Source organism: Ochotona princeps, chromosome 6, assembly GCF_030435755.1.
Source record: "Ochotona princeps isolate mOchPri1 chromosome 6, mOchPri1.hap1, whole genome shotgun sequence".
Taxonomy (NCBI): domain Eukaryota; kingdom Metazoa; phylum Chordata; class Mammalia; order Lagomorpha; family Ochotonidae; genus Ochotona; species Ochotona princeps.
In genome coordinates, this window is record NC_080837.1 from 59,999,696 (window position 1) to 60,023,225 (window position 23,530).

The window sequence follows — 23,530 nt, forward strand, 5'->3', positions numbered from 1 at the left end:
CTCAGATTGGTTTGGCCAGGAGCCTGGAGCTATATCCGGGTCTCCCACGCAGGTACAGGATCCCAGGGCTTTGGGCTGTCCTTGACTGCTTTCCCAGGCCACAGGCAGGGAGCTGGGTGGGAAGCAGGGCTGTGGGGATTAGAACCGGCACCCATATGGGATCCAGCCACATTCAAGGCGAGGACTTTAGCTGCTAGGTCACCCAGCAAGGTCCAGGATTTTTTTTGTTAGAAAGGCAGACATACAAAGAGAAGCAGAGAAGGAGAAAGATCTTCTGTCCTCTGGTTGTTAGAGGGTTTCTAGTGAAGGTACAGGTAGACTGGTGCCACCAACTCTGGGAAGTTAGGGTCTTTGTGACAGGTAGGTTTTTTTTTTTTTTTAAGATTTATTTATTTTTATTACAAAGTCAGATATACAGAGAGAAGGAGAGACAGAGAGGAAGATCTTCCGTCCGATGATTCACTCCCCAAGTGAGCTGCAACGGGTTGATGCTGTGCCGATCTGAAGCCAGGAGCCAGGAACCTCTTCCGGGTCTCCCACGCGGGTGCAGGGTCCCAAAGTCTTGGGCCGTCCTCAGCTGCTTTCCCAGGCCACAAGCAGGGAGCTGGATGGGAAGTGGAGCTGCCGGGATTAGAACCGGCGCCCATATGGGATCCCGGGGTGTTCCAGGCGAGGACTTTAGCCGCTAGGCCACGCCACCGGGCCCGACAAGTAGGTTTAATAACATGCACATCTTTGCATTCAGATGCCTTTTTCTTTCTTCATGGTTGACATTACACAATAAAGAAAGCCCAGAAAAGTTATTAATTTACTCTATATTACTTGGTTTGAAGGATGTTGATTAAAAGTGTTAGTCAGAAATCTCTACCAGATTAGAAGAAAATCACAAGCAGAAAAAGTCATAATAAAACTTTCACAAGACTGTAAAGTTAGTTTTATTGTTCTGCTTTGCTAGTATTATTTCTGTTAACTCTCTGAACCACAGATTGCTTCAGTAAGCTTAAGAAAATGAAAAAAATGTATTAATCATACATGATATTTGCCTTTTTTCTAAGATTTATATATATTTTTTATTGGAAAGGCAGATATACAGAGAAAAGGAGATACAGAGAGGAAGATCTTCCATACACAAGTTCACTCCCGAAGTAGCTACAATGGCTGGAGTTAAGCTAATCTGAAGTCAGGAGCCAGGAACCTCTTCTGGGTCTCTGATGTGGGTGCAGGGACCCAAAGCTTTGGTTCATCCTTGACTGCTTTCCCAGGCCACAAGCAGGGAGCTGGAAGCGAAGCGGGGTGCCGGGATTAGAACCAGTGCCCATATGGGATTCTGGTGTGTACAAGGTGAGGACATTAGCTGCTAAGGCTACCACACCGGGCTCTGAGTCATCTCATTATTAAAACTTTTGTTTCAGAGGCTGTGACTAAATCACAGAGGCTGATGAAATGCATTTGTGTGTTCTTTAATACCACTATGCATTAGCTGTCAACATTTATGTGAGTTCAAATAAAAATATGGATTTTGAGGTGCTCTTAAAAACTAAAAGACCAAAGTATTTCAAAATTACCTTGGAAAATGCGTGTTAAAAGGTACATAATGATTCTCAAGGTAGGACATTCTATCGTTACCATCATATTAGTTAGCCTTTATCTTAATGCATCAAAATGAACTCTTCTTTTAGCAACATATTTTCATGAACTCTTAAACTTCATAGTCTTGCTTCAAAAGCAATCAGGAGTTTAAGGTCAGCAGTGCTACCTCAACAGACAAGCTCTCCTTATTGTCTACGTGTCTCTCAGCTGCTGGCCTCTGTAGGGCTACATGTTCATCATCCTTAGACTAAATGTTTCCAAGAGTTCCTGCCAGCTCCCATATTCTAACAATCTGAGCATATCAACTAAGCATACTATAGATGGAATAGTTGGAGTAAAGACAAAATTTGAGGTTAGACTGAAAGGAAAGACTTTTTTCCCTAGCTGATTGTTTCGATTTACAGATTATTTCAGGTAGATTTTACATGAAGAATGTACTTTTTTTGTTCAAACAGTAACATACATAAACATCACTTTTTATCTACTTTATTTTACAGTTGATAAGCCACTTTGGATTGTAACACCTCTGTAACACCTTTGTGCAAGGAATAAGCAGTAGAAATTACTCAGACCTTGTTCAACAGGTAGCTCTTGACTGAACATGTTCTGAGAAATGCTTTTACATAACTAGTGCAGAGAATGACAATCCTGACTCGACAATTTTGATTTTCTTCCAAGCTAGGTCCTGTCACCTGCGACACTGTCTGTTTAGTTAAGTAGAAGTAACTGGTACTTAACAGCTTTCCAGTGGATCCCTTCGTAAAGAAAATCAGTTTCTAGGCTGAAGACAAGGTTTCCTGGTTAGCATGTTTCAACGTTTTGTGATATCTTTTAGGAGTTACCCCAAACACGAACAGCAGTCACCCTCCATTTCCTTGAGAGCAAGTCCTGTGTAAGACAGTAGAATTCCATGTCTGCTTTGGTGAGCAATCTTTGAATATCTCTTCCGTGGTAGAAATCATGTACTCTGCATAAACGGACTGCAGAATAAAACACTACAGTTTTTGTCAATCGCTGAATTCAGTGTTTTTTAGGTGTAGACTTTGAGGGTGGTGATATATATGATATTTAATAAAATAGGTGCATGCATATGTATATATCTCTAAATATTTGATAGGGAGAGAGGGCCATGAAATTGGAGTATGGGTTGGCTGTCACATCTCCACCTGTAGCACCCCTTTACCACACAAGTGTCAAAAACAGGATCACAGGTTGGGGTGGGAACAGGTGTGCAGGATGTATGAGAATCTGAATTATTTCTCAAGGCTATGAGGTGCTTAGCAGGAGCTGAGTTACAGGTTGAGCTGTTATAATATGAACCTTTTAAGCAATGGAGTTGAAGAATCTGGAGGGAGAGGTAAGCTTCTGTTGGATTAGTAAGTGCACACGAAGAAATCAGGTTTGGGATTTTGCACTGAGGTTGTTAAACTTTATTATGTTTTTGATAAGGGGGTAACTTGGATTTTAAAATAGTCATTGTTTTGGTCCCTAATCTGTGTTCACGTTGGGAATGGCATATGGGAAATTGGAAAAGGGGACAGACTTAGGAGAGGTAACCAAAACATTTTAACAAGTGTTCAGACTTACTGAAGAATTTTTGGGTACTTCACGGTGTTCTAAGTCTTTTGAAATCCCAATATGTTGATTGTGCTTGTTTTGACTTTAGGAAATTGTTACTTGATTTAATTGCCTATCATCCAACACATAAAATCTGTGTTGCATCTTAAAAATGGAGCATTATTGAGCATTTTCTGCTACCCTCTGGCACCCAGCTGATGTGGCAAAAGCGAGCAGCTTGAGTTCTGAAAAACTAGGCTGCGTTATAATTCTGAAAAAATCGCTACTGTGAACTTAGGTTGATGTTTGACTTTTTTAAAGTGGCGTTAACAGTTTGGTGCTGCCAGAGCTTACATTAGGAGAGTTTCCTAAGGATTTAAGGTTTGGTTAACCATTGGAGCGCTCCTGGGTGGTTCTGTTTATAAGTATTTGCTCCTTTTTTTTCAGACGCTTCACTGAGGAGTTATAGGGCAGAGTTTGATGAAAATCATTATGCCGGAATACGTGTAGGTGTAAGAGATGGGTTATTCTTCACACCTGAGTCAGCTAAATCCGTCTCTTAAGAGCAAATCCAGCCCTGGGTATTCTAGTCAAGCAGCCCTAAAAATAGGGTCCTAAATTTAGACAGCAAGTGGCTACACTCGGTGCCCTTTCTCAGGGAAAACAGCGCGATGGCTGGGCCGAGGTCCGCAGCAGTGTGACGGCCCGTAGGGAAACCGGGAGCGGAGCTGATGGAGTCAGCTCTGCCCAGCAGGTGCCCAGGTAACTCAGGTAGGCGCCCAGACCCTGGGATTTCTGCCCCGACCCATAGGCTCTGGCGCTGGGGAGCCTGTACTCGGTCCAGATCGCAGCTGATCCCGAGCCACAGGACAAAGTCCGGGGACGGCTGATACAAGTCACCGGACGTGTGCCCCGCTGGCTAATTTCCTAGGCGAAATGAAGGTGATGGCCGGCGGGGGCGGGGGAAGGGGTCCCTCTGTGTGCGAAGCCTAAGGCTTCCGAGGTCGGGGTGCAGTGGCAGGCTCAGGACGTGGGCACAGCGCTGGGGCTTCGGCCTGGGCTGGCTAGGGTCGAGGGGGCGCGCCCAGCGGCCGCGCCGCCCTGATGTCTACCCAAGGCCGGGTTTTCGTAGCCATAGTCCCGGTCTTCCGGGCTGTGGCCCACATTACAGCGGTAGGGCCTGGGCCCAGTTCCACTTTTCAGCCCCGAGCCCATTAACTTCTTGGGTTCGGGAATCTGCCCAGGTACAGCACCGGCCCCTTTAAGAGCGGAAGACCGGGACACGTCTGCGAAGCTCGCGCCGAGGCGGAGGGGGACGTTTGCCGCGGCCCGCGCCTCTCCGCCTCCCAGCGCCGGCTTGGACGGTCCCAACTGCACGGAGGGGTGGGGGGTCTGGAGGAGAAGGTGCGTCACAGGCTGTGGTGGGGCGGGCTCGGACTTGCGCCATCCCGGGACGGAAGGAGTAGCAAAGGGGCCGTGCTGCCCTAGCAGGTCGGCGGCATGCTGTCGCAGGCCTGTCGGTGCGTCCTGGCTCGCCATGCCTCCCCCAAGCCGGCTCCGCGGTGGTATGCTCCGGTTGCCAGGCTCGGTTCCGCACCGGGCGCCGCGTTTGCTACCGCTGATTGTGACTCGGCTAGGCCGTGGCCGTGGCGGGGACGGCTCCGGCAGCCTGGACGCCATGGAGGCGCCCAGGGCTACCCCGCCGCCGTTTGTGGGGTTGCTCCTGGATGAGCTACGCCGAGTGAGTCCGGGCGCGATCTGGGCTAACGTGTGGGCCCACGGGTCGGAGCAGCAGGCGGGGAAGGAAGCTGTCGGCTTTGGGGTCTGAGCGGCTGGGGTCGCTGGTTCCAAGGCCAGCCCTCACCTGTGCGGGGAGCCCGTGGCCAGGGTGTATCAGGGCAGTTGGGTGATTTGTTCGTGTGGGAGAGGAGGACCTGGGCGTCAGGAAGGCGAAGAAGCCACTTGGTCTGCTGGACTTTGCTAAGGTGTGGGGTCAAATGAATTAGCCTTGCCGTTATTTTATTGTTTTATTTTTAAAAATGTTGAGCAGGGTTCAGTGACACGTGGTTCTAACAACCGCGACAAACTTGAGGACAGATCTTGGCGAAGTGAAGTTTAGTGATGAAACTTCTTGTCGTGAAAGGACACCTGAGCTGGGTTGAGAGTTTGGAATTGTAACTCATTGTCGTCCAATATAAACAGTGCCCATTCAGTGAGATGGTTCTTCCTCTTTTCGTGGGTGTCTTGTTAGCGGGGAGAGGATCTTATTAAAGCTTAGAGATAAACTCCCAGAGTTATTGTTATTTAAGGTGACGTTTATGTTTAGGTAGCATAGATTTTTCTCCTTCAGTGTTTATAGTTATCTTTGTTGGCATGTTTAAAGGCATTTATTTTGCCGTGTTTTAAAAGCTTTAATTTTTAAAGAGGCCATTTAAATATCTAGACAGTTGTGATTATGTTTTCTTGTTACGTAAATTAAAAAGTTCTGTTGCCCTGCTGTTTATTCATTTCTTTTTTGTTGTTGTTCATTCATTTCTTGCACGGTAGGTTTTGTGTGTGTGTGTGTGTGTGTGTAGATTTCAAATGATTGACACACAATTTTGGCACCAATATTGTGCTGTCAAAAGAGAACAGCAGTAGAAACCAAATGCTTATCGAAGCATGCACTCAACATGCGAGGGAAACTTAGAGGTGGGAGAGGTCAGATTTTTTTGAGTTGGGAAGTCTTAAGCTGAGGAAATGGCTTAAGCAGTGGAAGCATGAAGCACACTGTGTGCAGCCGTGTCAGGGAGTTGGAGGTGGGCTCGGGGCTGGGTGTGCTGGGAGTGGGAGGTGGGCTCTGGGCTGGATGTGCTGGGAGTGGGAGGTGGGCTCTGGGCTGGATGTGCTGGGAGTGGGAGGTGGGCTCGGGGCTGGATGTGCTGGGAGTGGGAGGTGGGCTCGGGGCTGGGTGTGCTGGGAGTGGGAGGTGGGCTCTGGGCTGGATGTGCTGGGAGTGGGAGGTGGGCTCGGGGCTGGATGTGCTGGGAGTGGGAGGTGGGCTCGGGGCTGGATGTGCTGGGAGTGGGAGGTGGGCTCGGGGCTGGATGTGCTGGGAGTGGGAGGTGGGCTCGGGGCTGGATGTACGTGCTGGGAGTGGGAGGTGGGCTCCGGGCTGGATGTGCTGGGAGTGGGAGGTGGGCTCCGGGCTGGATGTGCTGGGAGTGGGAGGTGGGCTCGCGGCTGGATGTGCTGGGAGTGGGAGGTGGGCTCGGGACTTGGGGCTGGATGTGCTGGCATGCTTGCCGGGGACCTGAGTAGGCTCCAAGGGCTGTAGGTGCTGAAGAGCTGCCTGAGGCCTTTTCAGAGATTAGACTTTGGCCTTTGGCACATGTTCCCAAGGCTAGAGGAGGCTGTAGGTCAGAGATCAAGGAAGCAAAGCTCAAGATAGAGCTTAGTGGGGCTGGAGGAGGTGGTCCTGGGTGGGAACATAGTAGGCACTGAGAGCTAAAATGAGTATTGATTAATTAGGTGAGAAGAATGAGAGAGAAGGAATCTGGAATAACTTCCAACTTTCTGGCAATGGCAACCTGGACATCCAGATGCAGGCATTTGAGAGCAAACTAATGGGTGGAAACTAGTTTTTTCTCTCTCTGCCTCTCAAAAAAAAAGTACTTTCAGGTTTATTCATTTGGTATATGTCAATGAACTGTAGACAGCAACCTGGAAGGACTATGTGTGGTGATGAGAAGTTAACGAAAAAAAAGAAAGATTCTGGAAGGGAGAAGACTTAGTAAAGGGTGTTTTTTCCAGGCAAAAAAAGCCTAGCAAGGGGAGCTTTGCTGTAGAGATTTTGGACTGAAGCCTGAAAAACTCAAACCTGAACATCTTTCAGATTGTTCTGAAAAAGTGTGACCAGTCAACATCTGGGGCTTGGTAACAACGAACAGAATAACTTTATTAATGACTAGGAGTAGTGAGCTGACCTAGAGAAAATCGAAATAGAGAAGCGAAGTCTTAAGGTGTGTGGTGCTCAAGACCTGCTGGCGGAACAGGTGCTATGCAGAGGTCACAGTTACAGGATCATAGCATCATTCCCTTCAGAGGTAGGGTGCAGGGGTCCAGCATTGTGACACAGCTGATGAAGTCACCTTCTGTGACATCGACATCCCATACTAGAGTGCTGGCTGTTCCACATCAGTCCGTTTCTCAGCCACTGTGCCTGGGGGCGCAGCAGAAGCTGGCCCAAGTGCTTGGACCCCTGCCACCGTGCAGGAGACCAGGTGGAGTTCCAGACTCCGGAACTGTTGTGGCCATTGAGGGAAGAGGATAGAAGTAGTCTTTCTCTTTGTTTCTCTTCAACTCTAGCTTTCAAATAGACAAATCTTTTAAAAAGAAATTTAAACCCAAAGTTTTGTCCGTGATTTTTCGACTTCTCTTTAAATATGTTTTGTTTATTTGAGAATCGGAGAGATAGAGATACAGACTGAGAGTTCTCTCTGGCCTGTTTACTACCCAGATACCTGCTGTGTCTGGGGCTGAGGCTGGCTGAAGCATGGACCTAGGTGTCCCTTGTGGCAGTTACTTGAGTCCTCACTGCTGCCACCTAGAGGCTGTGTTAGCAAGCTGGAGTCGGGCAGTGGAGCTGGGAATTGGCACAAGATAATTCTGGGTGGTATGTGGGCATCTTAACTGCTAAACAAAATACCCACTCTGCAAACTTCATTTAAAAGTTTCAGATACACTTTTTTCTTTTGCAGTAGGAAAATTTTATGTGGAACCCAGTATAATCTACATATAAAATGTAAATTGGTGTAGAAAGAAAAAAGCGCCTAACCAAGGGTCACTTGGCGTCTTTCTTTGGCTTTTGTTCTTGTTGCATCCTTTGAACGCTTTGGGGAACTCTTCTAGGTGTCTAGTTTCAAAAGTCACTGCATTTCACTCCGTTGCATTTCTTCATCACTTGGTGATAGTAGATGAAAGTTTTCAGAAAAACACACTGGGATGCCCTCTATGGTGTTATTCTATAACCCATGTCATGAAAAGGGAAATAGCAGAGTTGGGCATGTTAACTTGTATCTGTGTTTGTAGTCAGTACTTACTGTCAAAAGTACATTGTATGAACTTCATTTCCTTTGTCTTGAAGGTTGTGGCAACATTGCCTGAAGATATGAGAAGCCAGAATCCCTATGGTTTTCCATGGGAGTGGGTGATATTGGCAGCTATTGTTGGAATTTTTGCTGTTTTCTTGTTTTTGTGGAGAAGCGTCCAATCTGTAAGTAAATAGTGCTATACTGAAAAAAATGTTCATTCTGGCTTTAGGTTGAATAAGTAATGCAAGAAACATGTTGTTTTAAGGAAGCAAGCTATAGTTATATGATCACTTATTTGTCTCTGATAGAGATGGGAGGAGTCAGAGCAATTTTCTAAGTATAAAATTTTGAAAGAATTTCCTTATAGAACTTTTCTATACTATTACTACTAAAATCCTACTTTTATTTCTTCTTTTCTCTATTTTTAGAAATTTATTTGAAATAGAGGGAGAGACAGAGACAGATACAGATGGGTCAGAAGAAATTTTTCTAGGTCTCCCATGTGGTTACAGGGTCCCAAGGCTTTGAGCCATGCTCCACTCTTTTTGTAGGCCAGACACATGGAGCTGGATCAGCAGTGGAGCAGCCTGGATGCTAACTGGGGTCCATATGGTCTGCTGGCCTTTGGAGGTGGAGGATTAGCGAGTTGAACCATTATGTTGGCTAGCCCCCCTCCTTTTTTTTTTTTTTTTTTTTTCTGTAATTTGGAGAGTTTCTCAAACTAATGTTTCAGTTCACTAATTTACTTTTTATTTTTTCTGATTCTATTACACCCTATTTTTTCTTGTTTCATTTTATCTGTATCCATATTCTGCAGATGGATTAAGTTCATATTTCTCTTTCCTATTGGGTTGTATTATCTCAGTCTTAATGGGGCTCTTAACAAATGGATTTTCCCCTTCTCCTTATTTGAAAAGGAGACAGATTAAAGAAGGTTAAGGTTTGCTTTGCTTCCTTCTGTATAGACAGTTTAGATATGTGTCAGATGGTAACATTTTCCTGACATCTTTTTGGGTGTTAGCATTAAGGGATATGATAGTAGGGGTTTCTGAAAATAATTTGTTTTAGGGCCAAATATGTTTGAGTAATGTGCTGAGTGAAAGCAAATAGTAATCTTTATAGTAAAGATAATTCAGGGTTATTTATATAAAATAGAATGCGAGTTTTTAATGAGACTTTGTGGAGTTTTTCTCATAGAAATAGAACATAGAATTTGGGCCCGGCACAATAGCCTAGTGGCTAAATTCTTGTCTTGAACGCACTGGAATCCCACATGGGCACTGGTTCATGTCCTAGCTGCTCCACTTCCCATCTAGCTCCCTGCTCGTGGCCTGAGAAAGCAGTAGAGGATGGCCCAAAGCCGTGGGATCCTACACCTGCGCAGGAGACCCTAAAGAGGCTCCTGGCTCCTGGGATGTGAACCAGCAGAAGGAAGATCTTTCTGTCTCTCCTTCTCTGTGTAAATCTGCCTTCCCAATGCAAATAACTTTTTTTTTGAAAAAATGGAAATAGAATTAGCAGAAATTAAATTAGATTTATTACCATGTATATTTATTTTAACAATATTTGTTCAAAATTTTTTTTCAGATTAGAAGCCGACTTTATGTGGGTAAGCTCTTTCCTATTTTTGATACTTTTTTGTGTATAATTTAAAAACAATTTACTCATGTATTTATATGTTTTTTTAAGTGAGAGAGAAAAAGCTTGCTGTAAAACTTTCTGAACTAATAACGGAAAAGTGTAAACTACTTGAGAAAATTAGCCTTGCTGAAAAAGAGGTAAGACTGTTTTGAAAATAACAATATGCCTGAGTTAGGAAACTGTGTTTATTATTTAGATAGCTTTGTGTAAATAGTTGATTTGGAGTGTATTAGCGTTATGTTGCTCCTCACCTTCAACACTTAATAATTCTTACTGATTGTGGTAGGAGTGATTTTGTCTCATTTTGGTTTTGCCCTGTGTTGTCTTATGTCTTAGTAAGTTTCTTTTAATATTCTTATAGCCATTTTGATTTACTTTTTATGGAATTGCCTTTTCATATTTTAAAAAGTATGATCATTTTTTCCTTTTTGATAAGTGGGATTTTTGTTGGCGGGGGGAAGCGCTGGCATGTGGTACAGTAGTCAATCTGCTTCTTGAAACACTGGCATTCCAAATGAGTGCCAATTTGAGTCGGCCTGTCTTTCTTTTTCTCTCTTCCCTTCCTTTCTCTCTCCTCTCCTGTCTCTACTCCCCTCCTCTCTCTTTCATTCTTTCATTCTTTTGTTCTTTCTATTATCTGAAAGACCCTTGGAGAGAGAGAGAGAGAGACGAGAGATCTTCCAATCTGGCTCTCCCGCATGGGTGGCAGGGTCCCTTCTCCAGGCCATCACTGGGGAGCTGGATCAGAAATGGAGCAACCAGGACTTGAAATGGTAGAGGCCTCACCTGCTATCTCACAGTGCCAGCCCCTGTTGCATTTCCGGTCTAGCTCCCTGTTAATGCTCCCGGGAAAGCAGCCGGAAGATAACCCAAGTACTTGGACCTTGCACTTGGTGGGAGACGGTGATCCAGCGCCTGCTGCCTGGCTTCCTCCTGGCCTAGCCCAGGCTGTGACAGTCATCTCAAGAGTGAACCAGCTAGGGCCCGGCGGCGTGGTCTAGCGGCTAAAGTCCTCGCCTTGAAAGCCCCGGGATCCCATATGGGCGCCGGTTCTAATCCCGGCAGCTCCACTTCCCATCCAGCTCCCTGCTTGTGGCCTGGGAAAGCAGTTGAGGACGGCCCAATGCTTTGGGACACTGCACCCGCGTGGGAGACCCGGAAGAGGTTCCAGGTTCCCGGCATCGGATCGGCGCGCACCGGCCCGTTGCGGCTCACTTGGGGAGTGAATCATCGGATGGAAGATCTTCCTCTCTGTCTCTCCTCCTCTGTGTATATCTGGCTGTAATAAAATGAATAAATCTTTAAAAAAAAAAAAAAAAAGAGTGAACCAGCTAATGAGCAATCCTTTGTCTCTCCTCTCTTCTCTGTAAAGCCCTGCTTCTCAGACAGCTAAATGAATCCTTATTAAAATAATTTATAGTTTTTGTGTTCACAATGTTGGTTTGTTTCAGTGTGAAGGCTTAGAGTCATCTTTGAAAGATGGCAGCTTTGAGGAGTCAAAAGAAGTACAAGCTTTGAAGGTAAAAAAACAAATGGCATAATTTTAAAAGCTGGGGCAAAGGTTGTTACTGAATAACATAGACTTTAAAAATAATATATTTTGGAAAAGTAAGCTTCAGAGAAATGTGAAAAAATATTTCTAGCTGTTATAACTTAAAAGAGAAAGTTAAATATTGGAAGTAGGTAGCACATGTTTTAAGAATTAAATGCTCCCACCATGGCCAATCTTAGCCTACCAACCTGATGTTACTGAGTGAGGAATATCAGTGTGAATCAAATTTCTTGAACCTGTTGTGATTCATCTCCTTAAATGGAAAAATATATTAATTTATAGCTAAATTAAGATGGATTAAGATACATTATTGGACTATCTCTGCTGCTTAAAGATGGAAATGTAGAAAAACCCAAGTACTGACAAAAGACAGAGGAGGTCTGCTTCAGCCAGTGTGTGGTTTGGAAAGGGTGGATGTTTGACTCACATCAGTGTGAGTTCCATGTAGCAGTTTTCACTCACTGATGTCTGTAATCATCCATTTGTCATTCAGATTTTCCTTGTGTTGTCCAAAGGATATTATAAATTGTGTTGCAAATATAGTGTATTTATTAATGTTGTCTTTTTCTGTTACCTATTAATATCAAGGACTTATTGATAGTCTTTGTACTTATTTTGCTGACCCTTTTAAAATTACTGTCCTAGTAGCAATTGATTTGTGGTTTGATAAAGTAGAATTTTAGAAGGTATTTGGCATGCTAACAGAACAGGAAAGACTCAATGGCAAATAAGTTTACTCAACTTTTTGTGTAGACAAAATAAAATGATGAAATATACCAGCTTATTGTGAAAGCAGTGCATTTATAAATAACATACCAGTAAAATTAGCTAATTAGGTATTTTGGAAATTTTAATCTTAGTTTATCAAAAACCATAGTATTTGTTCTCAGGAATAGTAGTCATAATTGAATACAAACTGTATGATAGAATTTTAACCAATTTGGTACTTGAATCTGTAGATAAAATTAAATCAATAGAGTAATTCTGATTCTGGTTAGAGAAATCCTATGAAAATAGCCAAATTTAGAGAAGGTAGGTAAAAATAAGCTTTTTAAGCACCACAATATATTAGAAAACAGTTATTTTGTTTTTATTTTTGCCTACTTTATATTCTTTGGATCTCTTGATTTTTGTTTTTTGCTTTTAAACAAGTTTGTTGAAGGATCACAAATAACAGAGGAGGTATGTTTCATAGTATTTAAATCCTTTTGGAATAATTCAGTAATCACTTAAAATTAAGAAAATTGCACCAAATATTTCTTAACATAAAATATGAATAATTTTGATTTTTTGTTTATTTTGATGTTATGTTATTAATTATGTTCAATTAGGTTATTTCCCCTGTTTTAAATTTTGTAATGCCTTGGAGCAGAGATTGGCAAACTGTACTCGGTGGATTCTTCACCAGTTTTTCTTACAAAAATTTTACTGGGACACAGCCCTGCTCATTGATTGAGAATTGTCTTAGTTTCTCATTAACACAGCATGGATGAATATTGTAACAGACTGCGAGCCAGAATTGTTCGTTCTCTTACTGTGAAGAAGCTTGCAGGCACCTGCTAGAATTGCTGATTCTTTACTGTAAAAATAATCAAAATCTACAAATCACACTTATATTCCTAATGTTTGGTTGTAGTCACCTGACTTCCCCTAACTAAAATTTTCCATGTCTGTTTTACAACATTGACTTTTTCTTTTCAGGAAACCTATGAGAAGCTGGAGAGTCTGAAAACTAAGCTCGAGGATGAAGTTCTCTGTTTAGAAAAACAATTAGAAGAAGAAAAATCTAAACATTCCGAACAAGATGAATTGGTAAGACTTTTTTGTAATTCAGGAGAGTATTCCAAAAAATGTTAATGAGGTTTTAAAATGTAATGATATTGGCTGAAGTAATTCATGTATTATACAAAAAGGTAAGGAATACAGAAGGCTATAAAATGGAGAGCAACATTTTCCATATTACTCTTTTCCCTTCCTTACATGTCACTAAAGTTTGTTTTTTTTTATAGTTTCTTAAAGAAATTTTCTGTGTTCACTATCGAAGTAGTTCATATAAGTAATTTAAGTTGAATGATCGCATACATACTGGATAGTTTTTATCACTTAAAAGGTATAGTGACAACATTACAGTTTTGCCTATTTTAAAATCCATTTAAGGAAAATCTTTTTTTTAAAAAAGATTTGTTTATTTTAATTGGCAAGGCAGCTTAACAGAAGGAGAGACAGAAAGATCTTGCATCCACTGGTTTACTCCTCATGTGGCCGCAATGGCTGGAGCTAAGCCCATCCAAAGCCGGGAGCAAGGAACTTCTTCTGGGTCTTCCTCGTGGGTTTGGGTTCCCAAGGCTTTGGGCCATCCTCTACTGTTTTCCCAGGATATAAGCAGGGACCTGGATGGGCAGTGGAGCAGCTGGGACACGAACAGGTACCCATATGGGATCCAGCATATGCAAGGTGATGATTTAGCCACTGGGCCACTGTGCCAGTCCTGGAAAGTCTTCATGTGTGTGAATTTATTTAGTAAGATGTGATGTTCATGCACTTATGATAAGTGGCTTAAGTGTTGTCAGAGTTGAGAGGAGATAGCGTGGTTATGCTGTTTCATATAAAATCACTTCCCTAGCATAAGGTTAAATAAACTGAGAAGGTTTCTTAAGTTGAGTTCACATTTATACAAAGAAAGTATTAATTTAACAAGATATCATATGGCATCTTAGAAGCTGGAGGGACTTAATGGAGATTTATTTATTGACTGATACTTTCTTTCCAGTTCGCAGATATTTTACAGAGCTTACAATCACTAGAGGATGAGTCAAAATCCCTCAAATCACAAGTAGCTGAAGTAAGTTGAATTTGTCTAACACTTGTAGATTCATTTTGCAAATAAAATTAAATCGGTTGTTTTTTGTTAAGAAATAATATATAATATTAGGGTTTGAGAGATACAGAATCTTAAAATTTGTATATATTGTTTACATAAGGTACTTCAGGAAGATTTATTATAACTGTAAATATTTGTTAAGCTGCTTCTGTGTATACGTATATGTGTGTATATCTATATACCTCTCTATATATCTATATTTATACATATCTATATGTCTATATCTATCTATGTATATATATCCCTGTTAAAGAAGCTTGGTGAATAACACGTTAGGACAAAAGCAAACAAAAAAAACAAACCCTTGTGGAATTTAAATTTTAGTGGAGGAGATGCAGAATAAGTGGGTCACCGCATTTGCTGTGTAGTACATAGGCGCTGATCATAGGCTGAGCAATCTAAGTTCACGTAGCACATTAGTGGCAGAGCTGTTCCCAGACTCTGGGCTCCTTTTTTTTCTCTGCTATTCTGGACTGTCTCCGGTGGCATCCTGCTGCGATGTTGGTAAATATGCTTTTGTCTAAATTGATATTCTAGGAAATCCATGAAGATGAGCTATTGTATTAAATTAATTGTTACTGTCTATTTATTTTGCTCAGGCTAAAACAACCTTTAAAGTATTTCAAATGAATGAAGAACGACTTAAGATAGCAATAAAAGAGGCTTCGAATGAAAATTCGCAACTTCAGGAAAGCCAGAAACAGGTTTGTATTCTAAAGAGCCTCTAATTAGAAGTGTTTAGGGCATACTCATGATTGACACATTAGGAACAAGATTAGCAGGACGGTTTCATTACACATTGGCAGGTGTCTGTTCTGGATGGGCATACACAAGTGAATATTCCTCTAGTGCTCTCTTTTCATAGGAGTGAAAGTAAATCAGGACATTTTGCACTTTGGCAGTCACAGTTAATAGCATTTAGTACCCACTTCTTATCTGGGACCTAAAGATGGGAGTAACTCAGGAGATAAACAAAATGAGGATTTAACTTTGATTGTTCTCCTCCCCCTTTTTTATAGGCAAATGTCACTTATTTGCGTGTATTTCCTTTTATTATACCAACAGAATTGCAATTTTTCAGTGGGAAACAACGATTTTTTAGTGATTATGTTGTTATGATTTTATAACTATTGTATCAGTATATATATCATATATATATGTTCTGATTACATGTGACATTTCTCTAAAGCTAATAATTGTTTTGTTTCCAGTATACCTATCCAAAAGTCATCTGTAGACTGTCTTCAAGGCATGTAAATCTTTTACAAAAATTGTTTTTACTTTTGAAGATTTATTTCTATTGGAAAGGCAGATTTACAAAAAGAAGGAGAGATGGAGAGAGAGCTCTTCTATCTGCTGGTTCACTCCATAAGTGGCCCTGATGGCTGGAGCTGAGTGTACCTGAAGCCAGGTGCCAGGAACTTCTGGGTCTCCCATGTGGGTGCAGGGTCCCAAGATGTTGGGCCATCCTCTACTACTTTCCCAGGCCACAAGCAGCGAGCTGGAAAGAGATAGAAAGAGGAGCAGCTGGGACATGAACTGGTGTCCATGTTGGATCCTGGTGTGTGCAAGGCGAGGATTTAGCCACTAGGCCATCACTGGGCCCATATTTATTTATTTGAGAGGCAGAGAGAGAGAAAGTTCTTTTTTTTTTTTTTTTTAAAGATTTATTATTATTGGAAAGCCGGATATACAGAGAGGAGGAGAGACAGAGAGGAAGATCTTCCATGTGATGGTTCACTCCCCAAGTGAGCCGCAACAGGCCGGTGCGCACCGATCCAAAGCCGGGAACCTGGAACCTCTTCCGGGTCTCCCACGCGGGTGCAGGGTCCCAAGGCATTGGGCTGTCCTCGACTGCTTTCCCAGGCCACAAGCAGGGAGCTGGATGGGAAGTGGAGCTGCCGGGATTAGAACTGGCGCCCATATGGGATCCTGGCACGTTCAAGGCGAGGATGTTAGCAGCTAGGCCACGCCGCTGGGCCCGAGAAAGTTCTTATCTGCTGATTTACTCCACAAGTACTTGTAACAGTTGAGGCTCGGCCAGGCCAAAGCTGAGAGCTGGAAATTCAGTTTTTGTCTGCCATGTGGGTGGCAAGGATCCAACTATTTTAGCCATCATTTATTGACTATGAGGGCTCAAATTAGCTGGAAGCAGGAATGGGGTGGACTGGGACTTGAACCCGTTTGCTCTGATATGGGATTGGATTTGTCAAGTGGTGTCTTTACTTGCTATACGGATGCTCACTCTACTTTTCCTTTTTTTTTCAGTACCCTGATCCTGTTGTAGTTTTGTCTTCAGATTATGGTCTCTTTTTGGGTGTTTTCAGATCAGCCTGCTTTTGGGCTTTCCCATCTTCATATTTTAACCTTCTGTAGTCTGCTGAGCTTGTTACCACTTTTCTGTCACTTTGCGTTTTCTGTTTCTACAGTTGTCTTGTTTTGCTTGTAGGTTTTTGTCTCTAAAACAGCAACAACAAAGCAGCTATTTTTTTTTTTTGTCATCTTAGCATCAGGAAAAAGTGATAGTAAACCTAGTGTTAAGTTTGCTGTGGTGTAATCCAAAGTATATTTTTCTATTTTGAAAAAAATTTCACTTGGATCACCTTACTTGTTACAGCTTCTTGTATGTGTGTGTTTTTTTTAAACTATTTTATTTTTAACATTGTTTACATAGTTGACAGGGAAGTATGTCCATGTGGGTCTCCAACGAGGGTGAGCAAGATGGAGTTTGGAGAAAGATGGCTGGAACAAATGCTTCAGTTTTTCTGTTTCTTTTTTTTTTTTTTCCCAAGTGTCCAAAAGTGGGGAAATGGGAGGGTGCTACTCCTTATAGTCAAGCTGCATCGGTACCAGGGTAGGCGATGCTCTTTTGATGATGGCTTAGAGACCCCAGTGTGGGGAAGAGTGTTCCGAGGGTGTTACTTGAGGGTTTTTTTTGGTAATTCTGAGATGTCCTTGGCTTCATTGCACTAGTGTTAAGAAAATGTTCCCAAGGTCTGCTGGCTGACCAAGTGCACCTAGTGCATCCCTAGGTCAGGAACATGTTACAGTGCTTGACCAGGAGAATGGTCCAACCTGTTTTACTTTCCGTCTTCTGACAAGTGCTTGACATCTGCTGACCTAGATTAACTGGCTGTTATGTCTGCCCTGTGCATCTAGGCATACTGTCCACTACACAGGCATCAGCATTTGAAGAGGTGAAGCCCTGATACATGTACTACAGTGTCAGACCACATATATTGTGATTTTCCCTATGGTTGGGGTTTGAGTCCAGCCATCTACTTGGGGAGTCCCCCAAGAACCTCACCTGGAGTGACCTCAGTCTAGATTCTTATGTGCGCCAGCCAGTGCAGGGTCAGGTTCTGTCTTTACTTGACTTTTTAATTATCTGTGTTTCTGAACCAAAACATCTTTTTTTCTTTTTATAAGATTTATTCATTTTATTACAGCCAGATATACACAGAGGAGGAGAGACAGAGAGGAAGATCTTCCGTCCGATGATTCACTCCCCAAGTGAGCCGCAACGGGCCGGTGCGCGCCGATCCGATGTAGAGAACCAGGAACCTCTTCCAGGTCTCCCACGCGTGTGCAGGGTCCCAGTGCATTGGGCCATCCTCAACTGCTTTCCCAGGCCACAAGCAGGGAGCTGGAAGGGAAGTGGAGCTGCCGGGATTAGAACTGGCGCCCATATGGGATCCCGGGGCTTTCAAGGCAAAAACTTTAGCCGCTAGGTCACGCTGCCGGGCCCTGAACCAAAACATTTTAATAAACTCCTTCACTAACTTTTTAATGCTGCGTGTTGTGTATTTTTTGAAGCAATGCCTTGGATACCACCTCAACAAGAAACTCCGTTTTTCTTTAATTCTCATTTTTTAAGACTTATTTTTATATGAAACATATGTTTTCAGAGAAATGTAGTGGCAGAGAAAGAACTCCCATTCTCTGGTTCACTTCCCAAACGGCTACCGTAGCTGGAGCCGGGCCCATCTGAAGCTAAGAGCCTGGAGCCTCTTCCAGGTCCCCCATGTGGATGCAGCGGTCCAGTGGATTTGAAAGATTTTTTTTTTGGTGACAAAATAAACTTACCCTCCCGTTGTTTTTCACAAATTTTTGAAGGTATCTGTATTTTTGTTTCAGAAAATCTTATGTTTGATATACATATGTAAATCAGTTGAAAAAATATTTAAGTCTATTATTTTAACACTGTCCTGATTTGAAATAGGGCTCATGTCTGCCTTTTTTTCCTGAGCATCAGCACTGCCTTTTTGATGTCTGCTAAAGACACATCCAGTTATATAAGTACTTGTATGTGCACAGAAATATGAGGACTTGTACTTCTTGTTTCAGTTTTCACAAGAAACTGAAATATGGAAAGAAAAAGTGAATGAACTTAAGAAACAGAAAGTGGCATTTGAAAACTTTAAAGCACAGGTAGAACAAGTCCTAAGTGATAAAGAAAATCAAATCAAGGTAAGTGACTCTGCTGATTTGTGTGACTGAGTTGGCTAGAATTGTCTTTTAAATTGGAAATTTAAAAACCTCGTTTTCCAAACATAGTAAAACAAAACAGTTTTCCAAACAAATCTTTGTTGTGAATTTATGAATGAATAAAATTGCTAGACTGGAATCTTGAAAACATTTGTAGTATCATACAGCTTGCCCTGTGCCTTTACAGGATCTGTAGCTGTGGATTCAACCAACTGTGGATCAGAAATATTTCAAGAAGTGTATTGTCTCTGATTTCTTGTCATTATTCCCTAATTAGTATGGTATGACAACTGTTTTCCATTAGTCTCTGCAACATAGGGTTATAACTATGTCCTTAACATAGTCACTAGGTATTACTAGCAGTATAGAGCTGATTTTAAATTTATGGGAAATTATGTGTAGATTATATATAAAAATGTACCATTGTATAAGACTTGAGCATTTGTGGATTTTAGATTTTGTGAATAGGATGGGTTGTTTTTGGATCCTGTCTTATGTGGATGTCAAGTGATCAATCTATTGTTTAATTTTTCCCCCTAAGCTTACTGATTGAAAGTGCTTGGAAGGCTTGTTAAACAGAACAAGAATGAAATGCTAACCTTGCACTGTATTCAAAGCTGTAGACCCTGTTGTTTGTGCCCAGAATTCTAAAAGAGTGTGAAGATTGAAGGGTGGAAATTATAGAGCTGGATAGATCTAGTGTGTGTCCTTTCAGAGAAATACAGGGCATGGTCATTTGACTTCTTGGTTACAGTGTTAGAAAATCTTTCTTCAGACAAAAAAAAAAAAAAAAAAAAAAAAAGAGAGCCCACTATTGGGGAAACTGCTCATATTCTTATTTGAATTATTTTAAGGAATGTATTTTATTTCAATTGAACTCCTCACTTTTTTGTTTTTGGAATACACTAAAAATTTGTCATTTTTCTGTATCATACATTTGATTAATAATTGTATAACATTTATTGTTATTGATCATTCTTAATGGTTGCAGATAATGTATCATGAAAGTATTTTACTCTTTCTAAATATGGATTAGTAAGAATGAACCATGATCATGATCACGTAGAAATAACTAGTTTTGGTTTTTTATCTTTTAGCACTTTATAATCAATAAATGTTATAGTTTCTCTGTCTGAGAGGCAGAGTGAGAAAGAGACAGGTACTCACATAAAGATTTTCCATTTGCTATTGCTCTTCCTAAGTGTCCACAACAGCCTTGGCTGGGCCAGGTTGAAGCCAGGGGCCAGGAACTTTACCTGTGTCTCCCACCTGAGTTGCTTGACCCATCCATCATCTGTTGCCTGTCAAGGTGAGCATAGGAAGAAGTTGGAGTTGGGAGATGGAGTCAGAATGAAAATCCAGGTCCTCGGATGGGGAATGTGGGCATCTCAAGTGGCATGTTAACCACTGTGCCAAACATCCACCTTATGCAGATTTGTTTTAGAACTTAACTGTACATTCACAAGCTGTACGCCATCAGCATCCCATCATTCCCTGATAATGTACCTGGAAAGACAGCAGAAGATAGCCCAATCACTTGGGCCTCTGCCACCCACAGGGAGACCCAGGTGGAGTTCCTTACTCCTTTCTTTGCAATGTTGTGGCCATTTGGAGAGTGAACCAGTGAGTAGAAGAGTGTTTCGATCTCTGTTTATCCTGTCTCTCCGTCTCTGTCACTTTGCCTTTCAAATAAGTAAATAAGTCAATCTTAAGAGAAAAGGAATTGTAAGTCCATTAGTGTAAGTCATTATCCTCTCTCTTTGTTTTTCTTTGCTAAACATTAAGTCTCTGACTGAGCACTTGCTAAAGATGAAAGATTGGGCTGCCATTCTTGGAGAAGACATAACCGATGATGACAGTGTGGAACTGGACATGAAGAGTGACTCAGAAAATGGTGCCCACTTAGGTACTAAGTCATGATTCATCTTTTGATAAAATTATGACTATTTTTTGTTTCTTGTTACCCCTTTGGACATGTTCTTGATACACTTGTGCCTTGACACATTTGTAACGCTGGGTCGCTGCCCCACTTTACCGTGACCTTCAGCCTGAACTCTCCCAGTAAGTCTCTTCAGCTCCTCAGGCAGACCTTTAGTGTCCTTCCCTCTGTTCTCTTCACAGATGATTCACACCTTCCTTACAGTACTCTGCAAGATGATGTTGTGATTGTTTCAGTGCTGCTTTGTCTCTGTTATAGGCTAATCAAGTGGATAGGTGGTAGATCAGCAATTTGTAAAATTTTTAAATTAAGTTAAATGGTTATGCTACTTGGCCATCACAAATAATTTTTGCTGTTGCCCATTGCAGTCTGGACTTACCAAAAGTTGGGTTAACTGAGGCCACTCACTGTATTCTCAAAACAATTCTGTTGGCTTTTTACAAAAAGACATTTAGGGGTTGGTATTGTGGCACAGTGTTTTAAGCTGCCACATGCAATGCTAACATCTGATACGAATGCTTGTTTGAGCCTTGGCTGCCCTACTTCCCCTCCAGCTTCCCGTCAGTGTATCTACGAAGGCAGTAGAAGATGGACGATGAAAGTACATTTGCCCTTGACACCTGCAAGGGAGACCTGGAAGGAGCTGAGTTCCTGGCTTTTGGTTGGCTCAGCCCCTGCTGTTGGTCCATTAGGGAGTAAACCAGCAGATGAAGGATTGATCTCTGTTTCAGTTCCTCCTTTACTCTGTCCCTCACTCTCTAACTCTGCCTTTCACATAAATATTAGAAAACAATTTAGTTTGAAATTATTATTTAAAATGAAAATTTATAAGTAAGGTAGAAGGATCTCAAGTTCCTTATAACCGGTTTGATCAAATGGTGGTTCTTCTAACTTTTCCCTCCTGACCCACAAGTAATGTAATAAAAACATTAAGAAAGAAAGATGTGATTTATTGTTTATTTATTTAAAATTAAGGGTGACAAAGAGAGATGCAAATTGAAATATCATTTATTATTAATTCTCTCCCCAAATGCCCATATCAGCTGGAGCCAGGAACCAGGAACTTCATCCAGGTCTCCAAGTAGTTGGCAGGAATCTTAGGTACTCGAACTATTATTTGTTGCTTCCCTGATGTAGTAGCAGGAAACTGGATGGGAAATAAAAGAAGATGTATTTAAGAAGAATTATTTTTCATGACAGCATTATTATGTTAAAAGAAAATTACTTCTTAGAATAAATTTATATAGTAAGTCTTCTTATGGGAAGGAGGAGGGATGTTCCAAGACTTTAGGCCTGGCACTGACTTAAACTGAACCTGTTCTTTTCCTATACCTGTATGCCTGTAGTAATTTATGGGTGAGGTAACATAAGAGATTAACAGCAATAACTAAAAATAAGAATATTTATAATATTTGCAAAAAAACCCTATGTGCCTGTGGCCTCCCTTTATGAGATAAGAGAGTCAAATCAATCTCATAGTTGAGATGGATGCTAACACACTAATGGGTAAATAGCATACATGTTTTGGATATATTGAACAAAGAAATGATTTGTATCTTGCACAGAAAGTAGCAGTATGGTGTGAGGTTTTATTAAGCTAGTCAGAACAGCCCTTAAGACTCACAATTTTTTTTTTGTTTCTGGGATTTTCCAATTAATATTTTTGGACTGTGGTTGAAAATCCGTAACTGAAACCACAGAAAGTGAAGTTGTGGATCAGGGAGATTATTGTAAAGTTTAATTTGTTCTTTTTCGCTCCTACTTTATCATGCAAGAAATAATTTTTCTCTTTTTTCTGTTTTTGAATATTTATTTTGAAAAAGCTACAGAGAGAAGTAGAGAAAGACAAATCTAATATCTGCTGGTTCACTCATGAGATGGCCACGGTGACCAATGCTGGGCCAGTCCAAAGCCAGAAGCTTCATCTGGGTCTCCCATGTGATGGCAGGGACCTAAACACATGGGTCATTTCTCACTGCTTTTGCTAGGTGGATTAGGTAGGAGCCAGATGGAAAGTGGAGCAGCCAGAAGATGACCTGGTGCTCATGTGGGATGCCTGTTGTCACAGGCTGACACTTTACATGTAAGCCACAATGCTGCCCCTAGAAATAATTGTTTTTTAAAATATAGACCTTATGCTTGTTTAATATTACTTTAGATTGCAGTCCTACTCATATTTTGGATGCTGTGAGAATCCCAGTCTTTATTGTTTAGCTTCCTAGGACCACTCTATCCTGTACCTAATCTTTATGATAGAAGAGGGACTATAAGAGTATAGTTGAATGAATTAGTAAATTTATTTGGGTGTGTGTGGTAGTACTGTGCTGTTTTTCCAAATCATTACTTTTTTTTTTTCCCGTTGTAGATAACCATCCAAAAGGAGCTATGAAGAAATTGATCCATGCAGCAAAGGTTTGCATCGTTATGTAACTAATAAAGGTCATCAGGGAAGAAATAAAGCATGGGTGAAACTGTCTTTACAACTATTTTACAAGTTAATTCTATTGTTTTTGTATAAGTAGTTCAGAGATAATGGAAATTTTTTCATTATTTTTTACTTTTTCATGTTAATTTTAGAAATTCATAGAGTTAAGTTTTACAATTTACCGAAAGTTTTTTAGGTTCTGTACTTATTTTTTTAAGATAAGGAATATATTTAAAATTTTTACTATGTTTTGTATGTCTTATGGTGTGTGTGTGTTTTTTTTCCTTCTGGTTTTGGAATTTCCTTATTCTCCCATCCAAGTACTAACCAGGCCTGACCCTGCTTAGCTTCCGAGATCAGAGGAGATCGGCACGTTCAGGGTGGT

At 41.4% G+C, this 23,530-nt stretch overlaps 1 protein-coding gene across 8 annotated transcripts in view; it reads left to right on the plus strand.

Annotated features, from left to right (window-relative positions):
* Positions 1–23,530, plus strand: part of MIA2 (MIA SH3 domain ER export factor 2) — a 75,754-nt gene that overhangs the window by 24,008 nt on the left and 28,216 nt on the right. For 4 of the 8 annotated variants that reach the window (XM_058666369.1, XM_036495437.2, XM_058666368.1 and 1 more), the window contains exons 7-16: positions 8,273–8,401; positions 9,807–9,828; positions 9,909–9,997; positions 11,312–11,380; positions 13,114–13,224; positions 14,183–14,254; positions 14,893–14,997; positions 18,641–18,763; positions 20,567–20,687; positions 23,086–23,132. In XM_058666369.1, the coding sequence (XP_058522352.1) occupies positions 8,273–8,401; positions 9,807–9,828; positions 9,909–9,997; positions 11,312–11,380; positions 13,114–13,224; positions 14,183–14,254; positions 14,893–14,997; positions 18,641–18,763; positions 20,567–20,687; positions 23,086–23,132 (888 nt within the window). Of the gene's footprint in view, positions 1–3,688; positions 3,919–4,721; positions 4,889–8,272; positions 8,402–9,806; positions 9,829–9,908; positions 9,998–11,311; positions 11,381–12,564; positions 12,595–13,113; positions 13,225–14,182; positions 14,255–14,892; positions 14,998–18,640; positions 18,764–20,566; positions 20,688–23,085; positions 23,133–23,530 lie in introns of those variants that run through there. The other 4 variants (XM_058666373.1, XM_058666372.1, XM_058666371.1 and 1 more) reach the window with 4 other exon arrangements.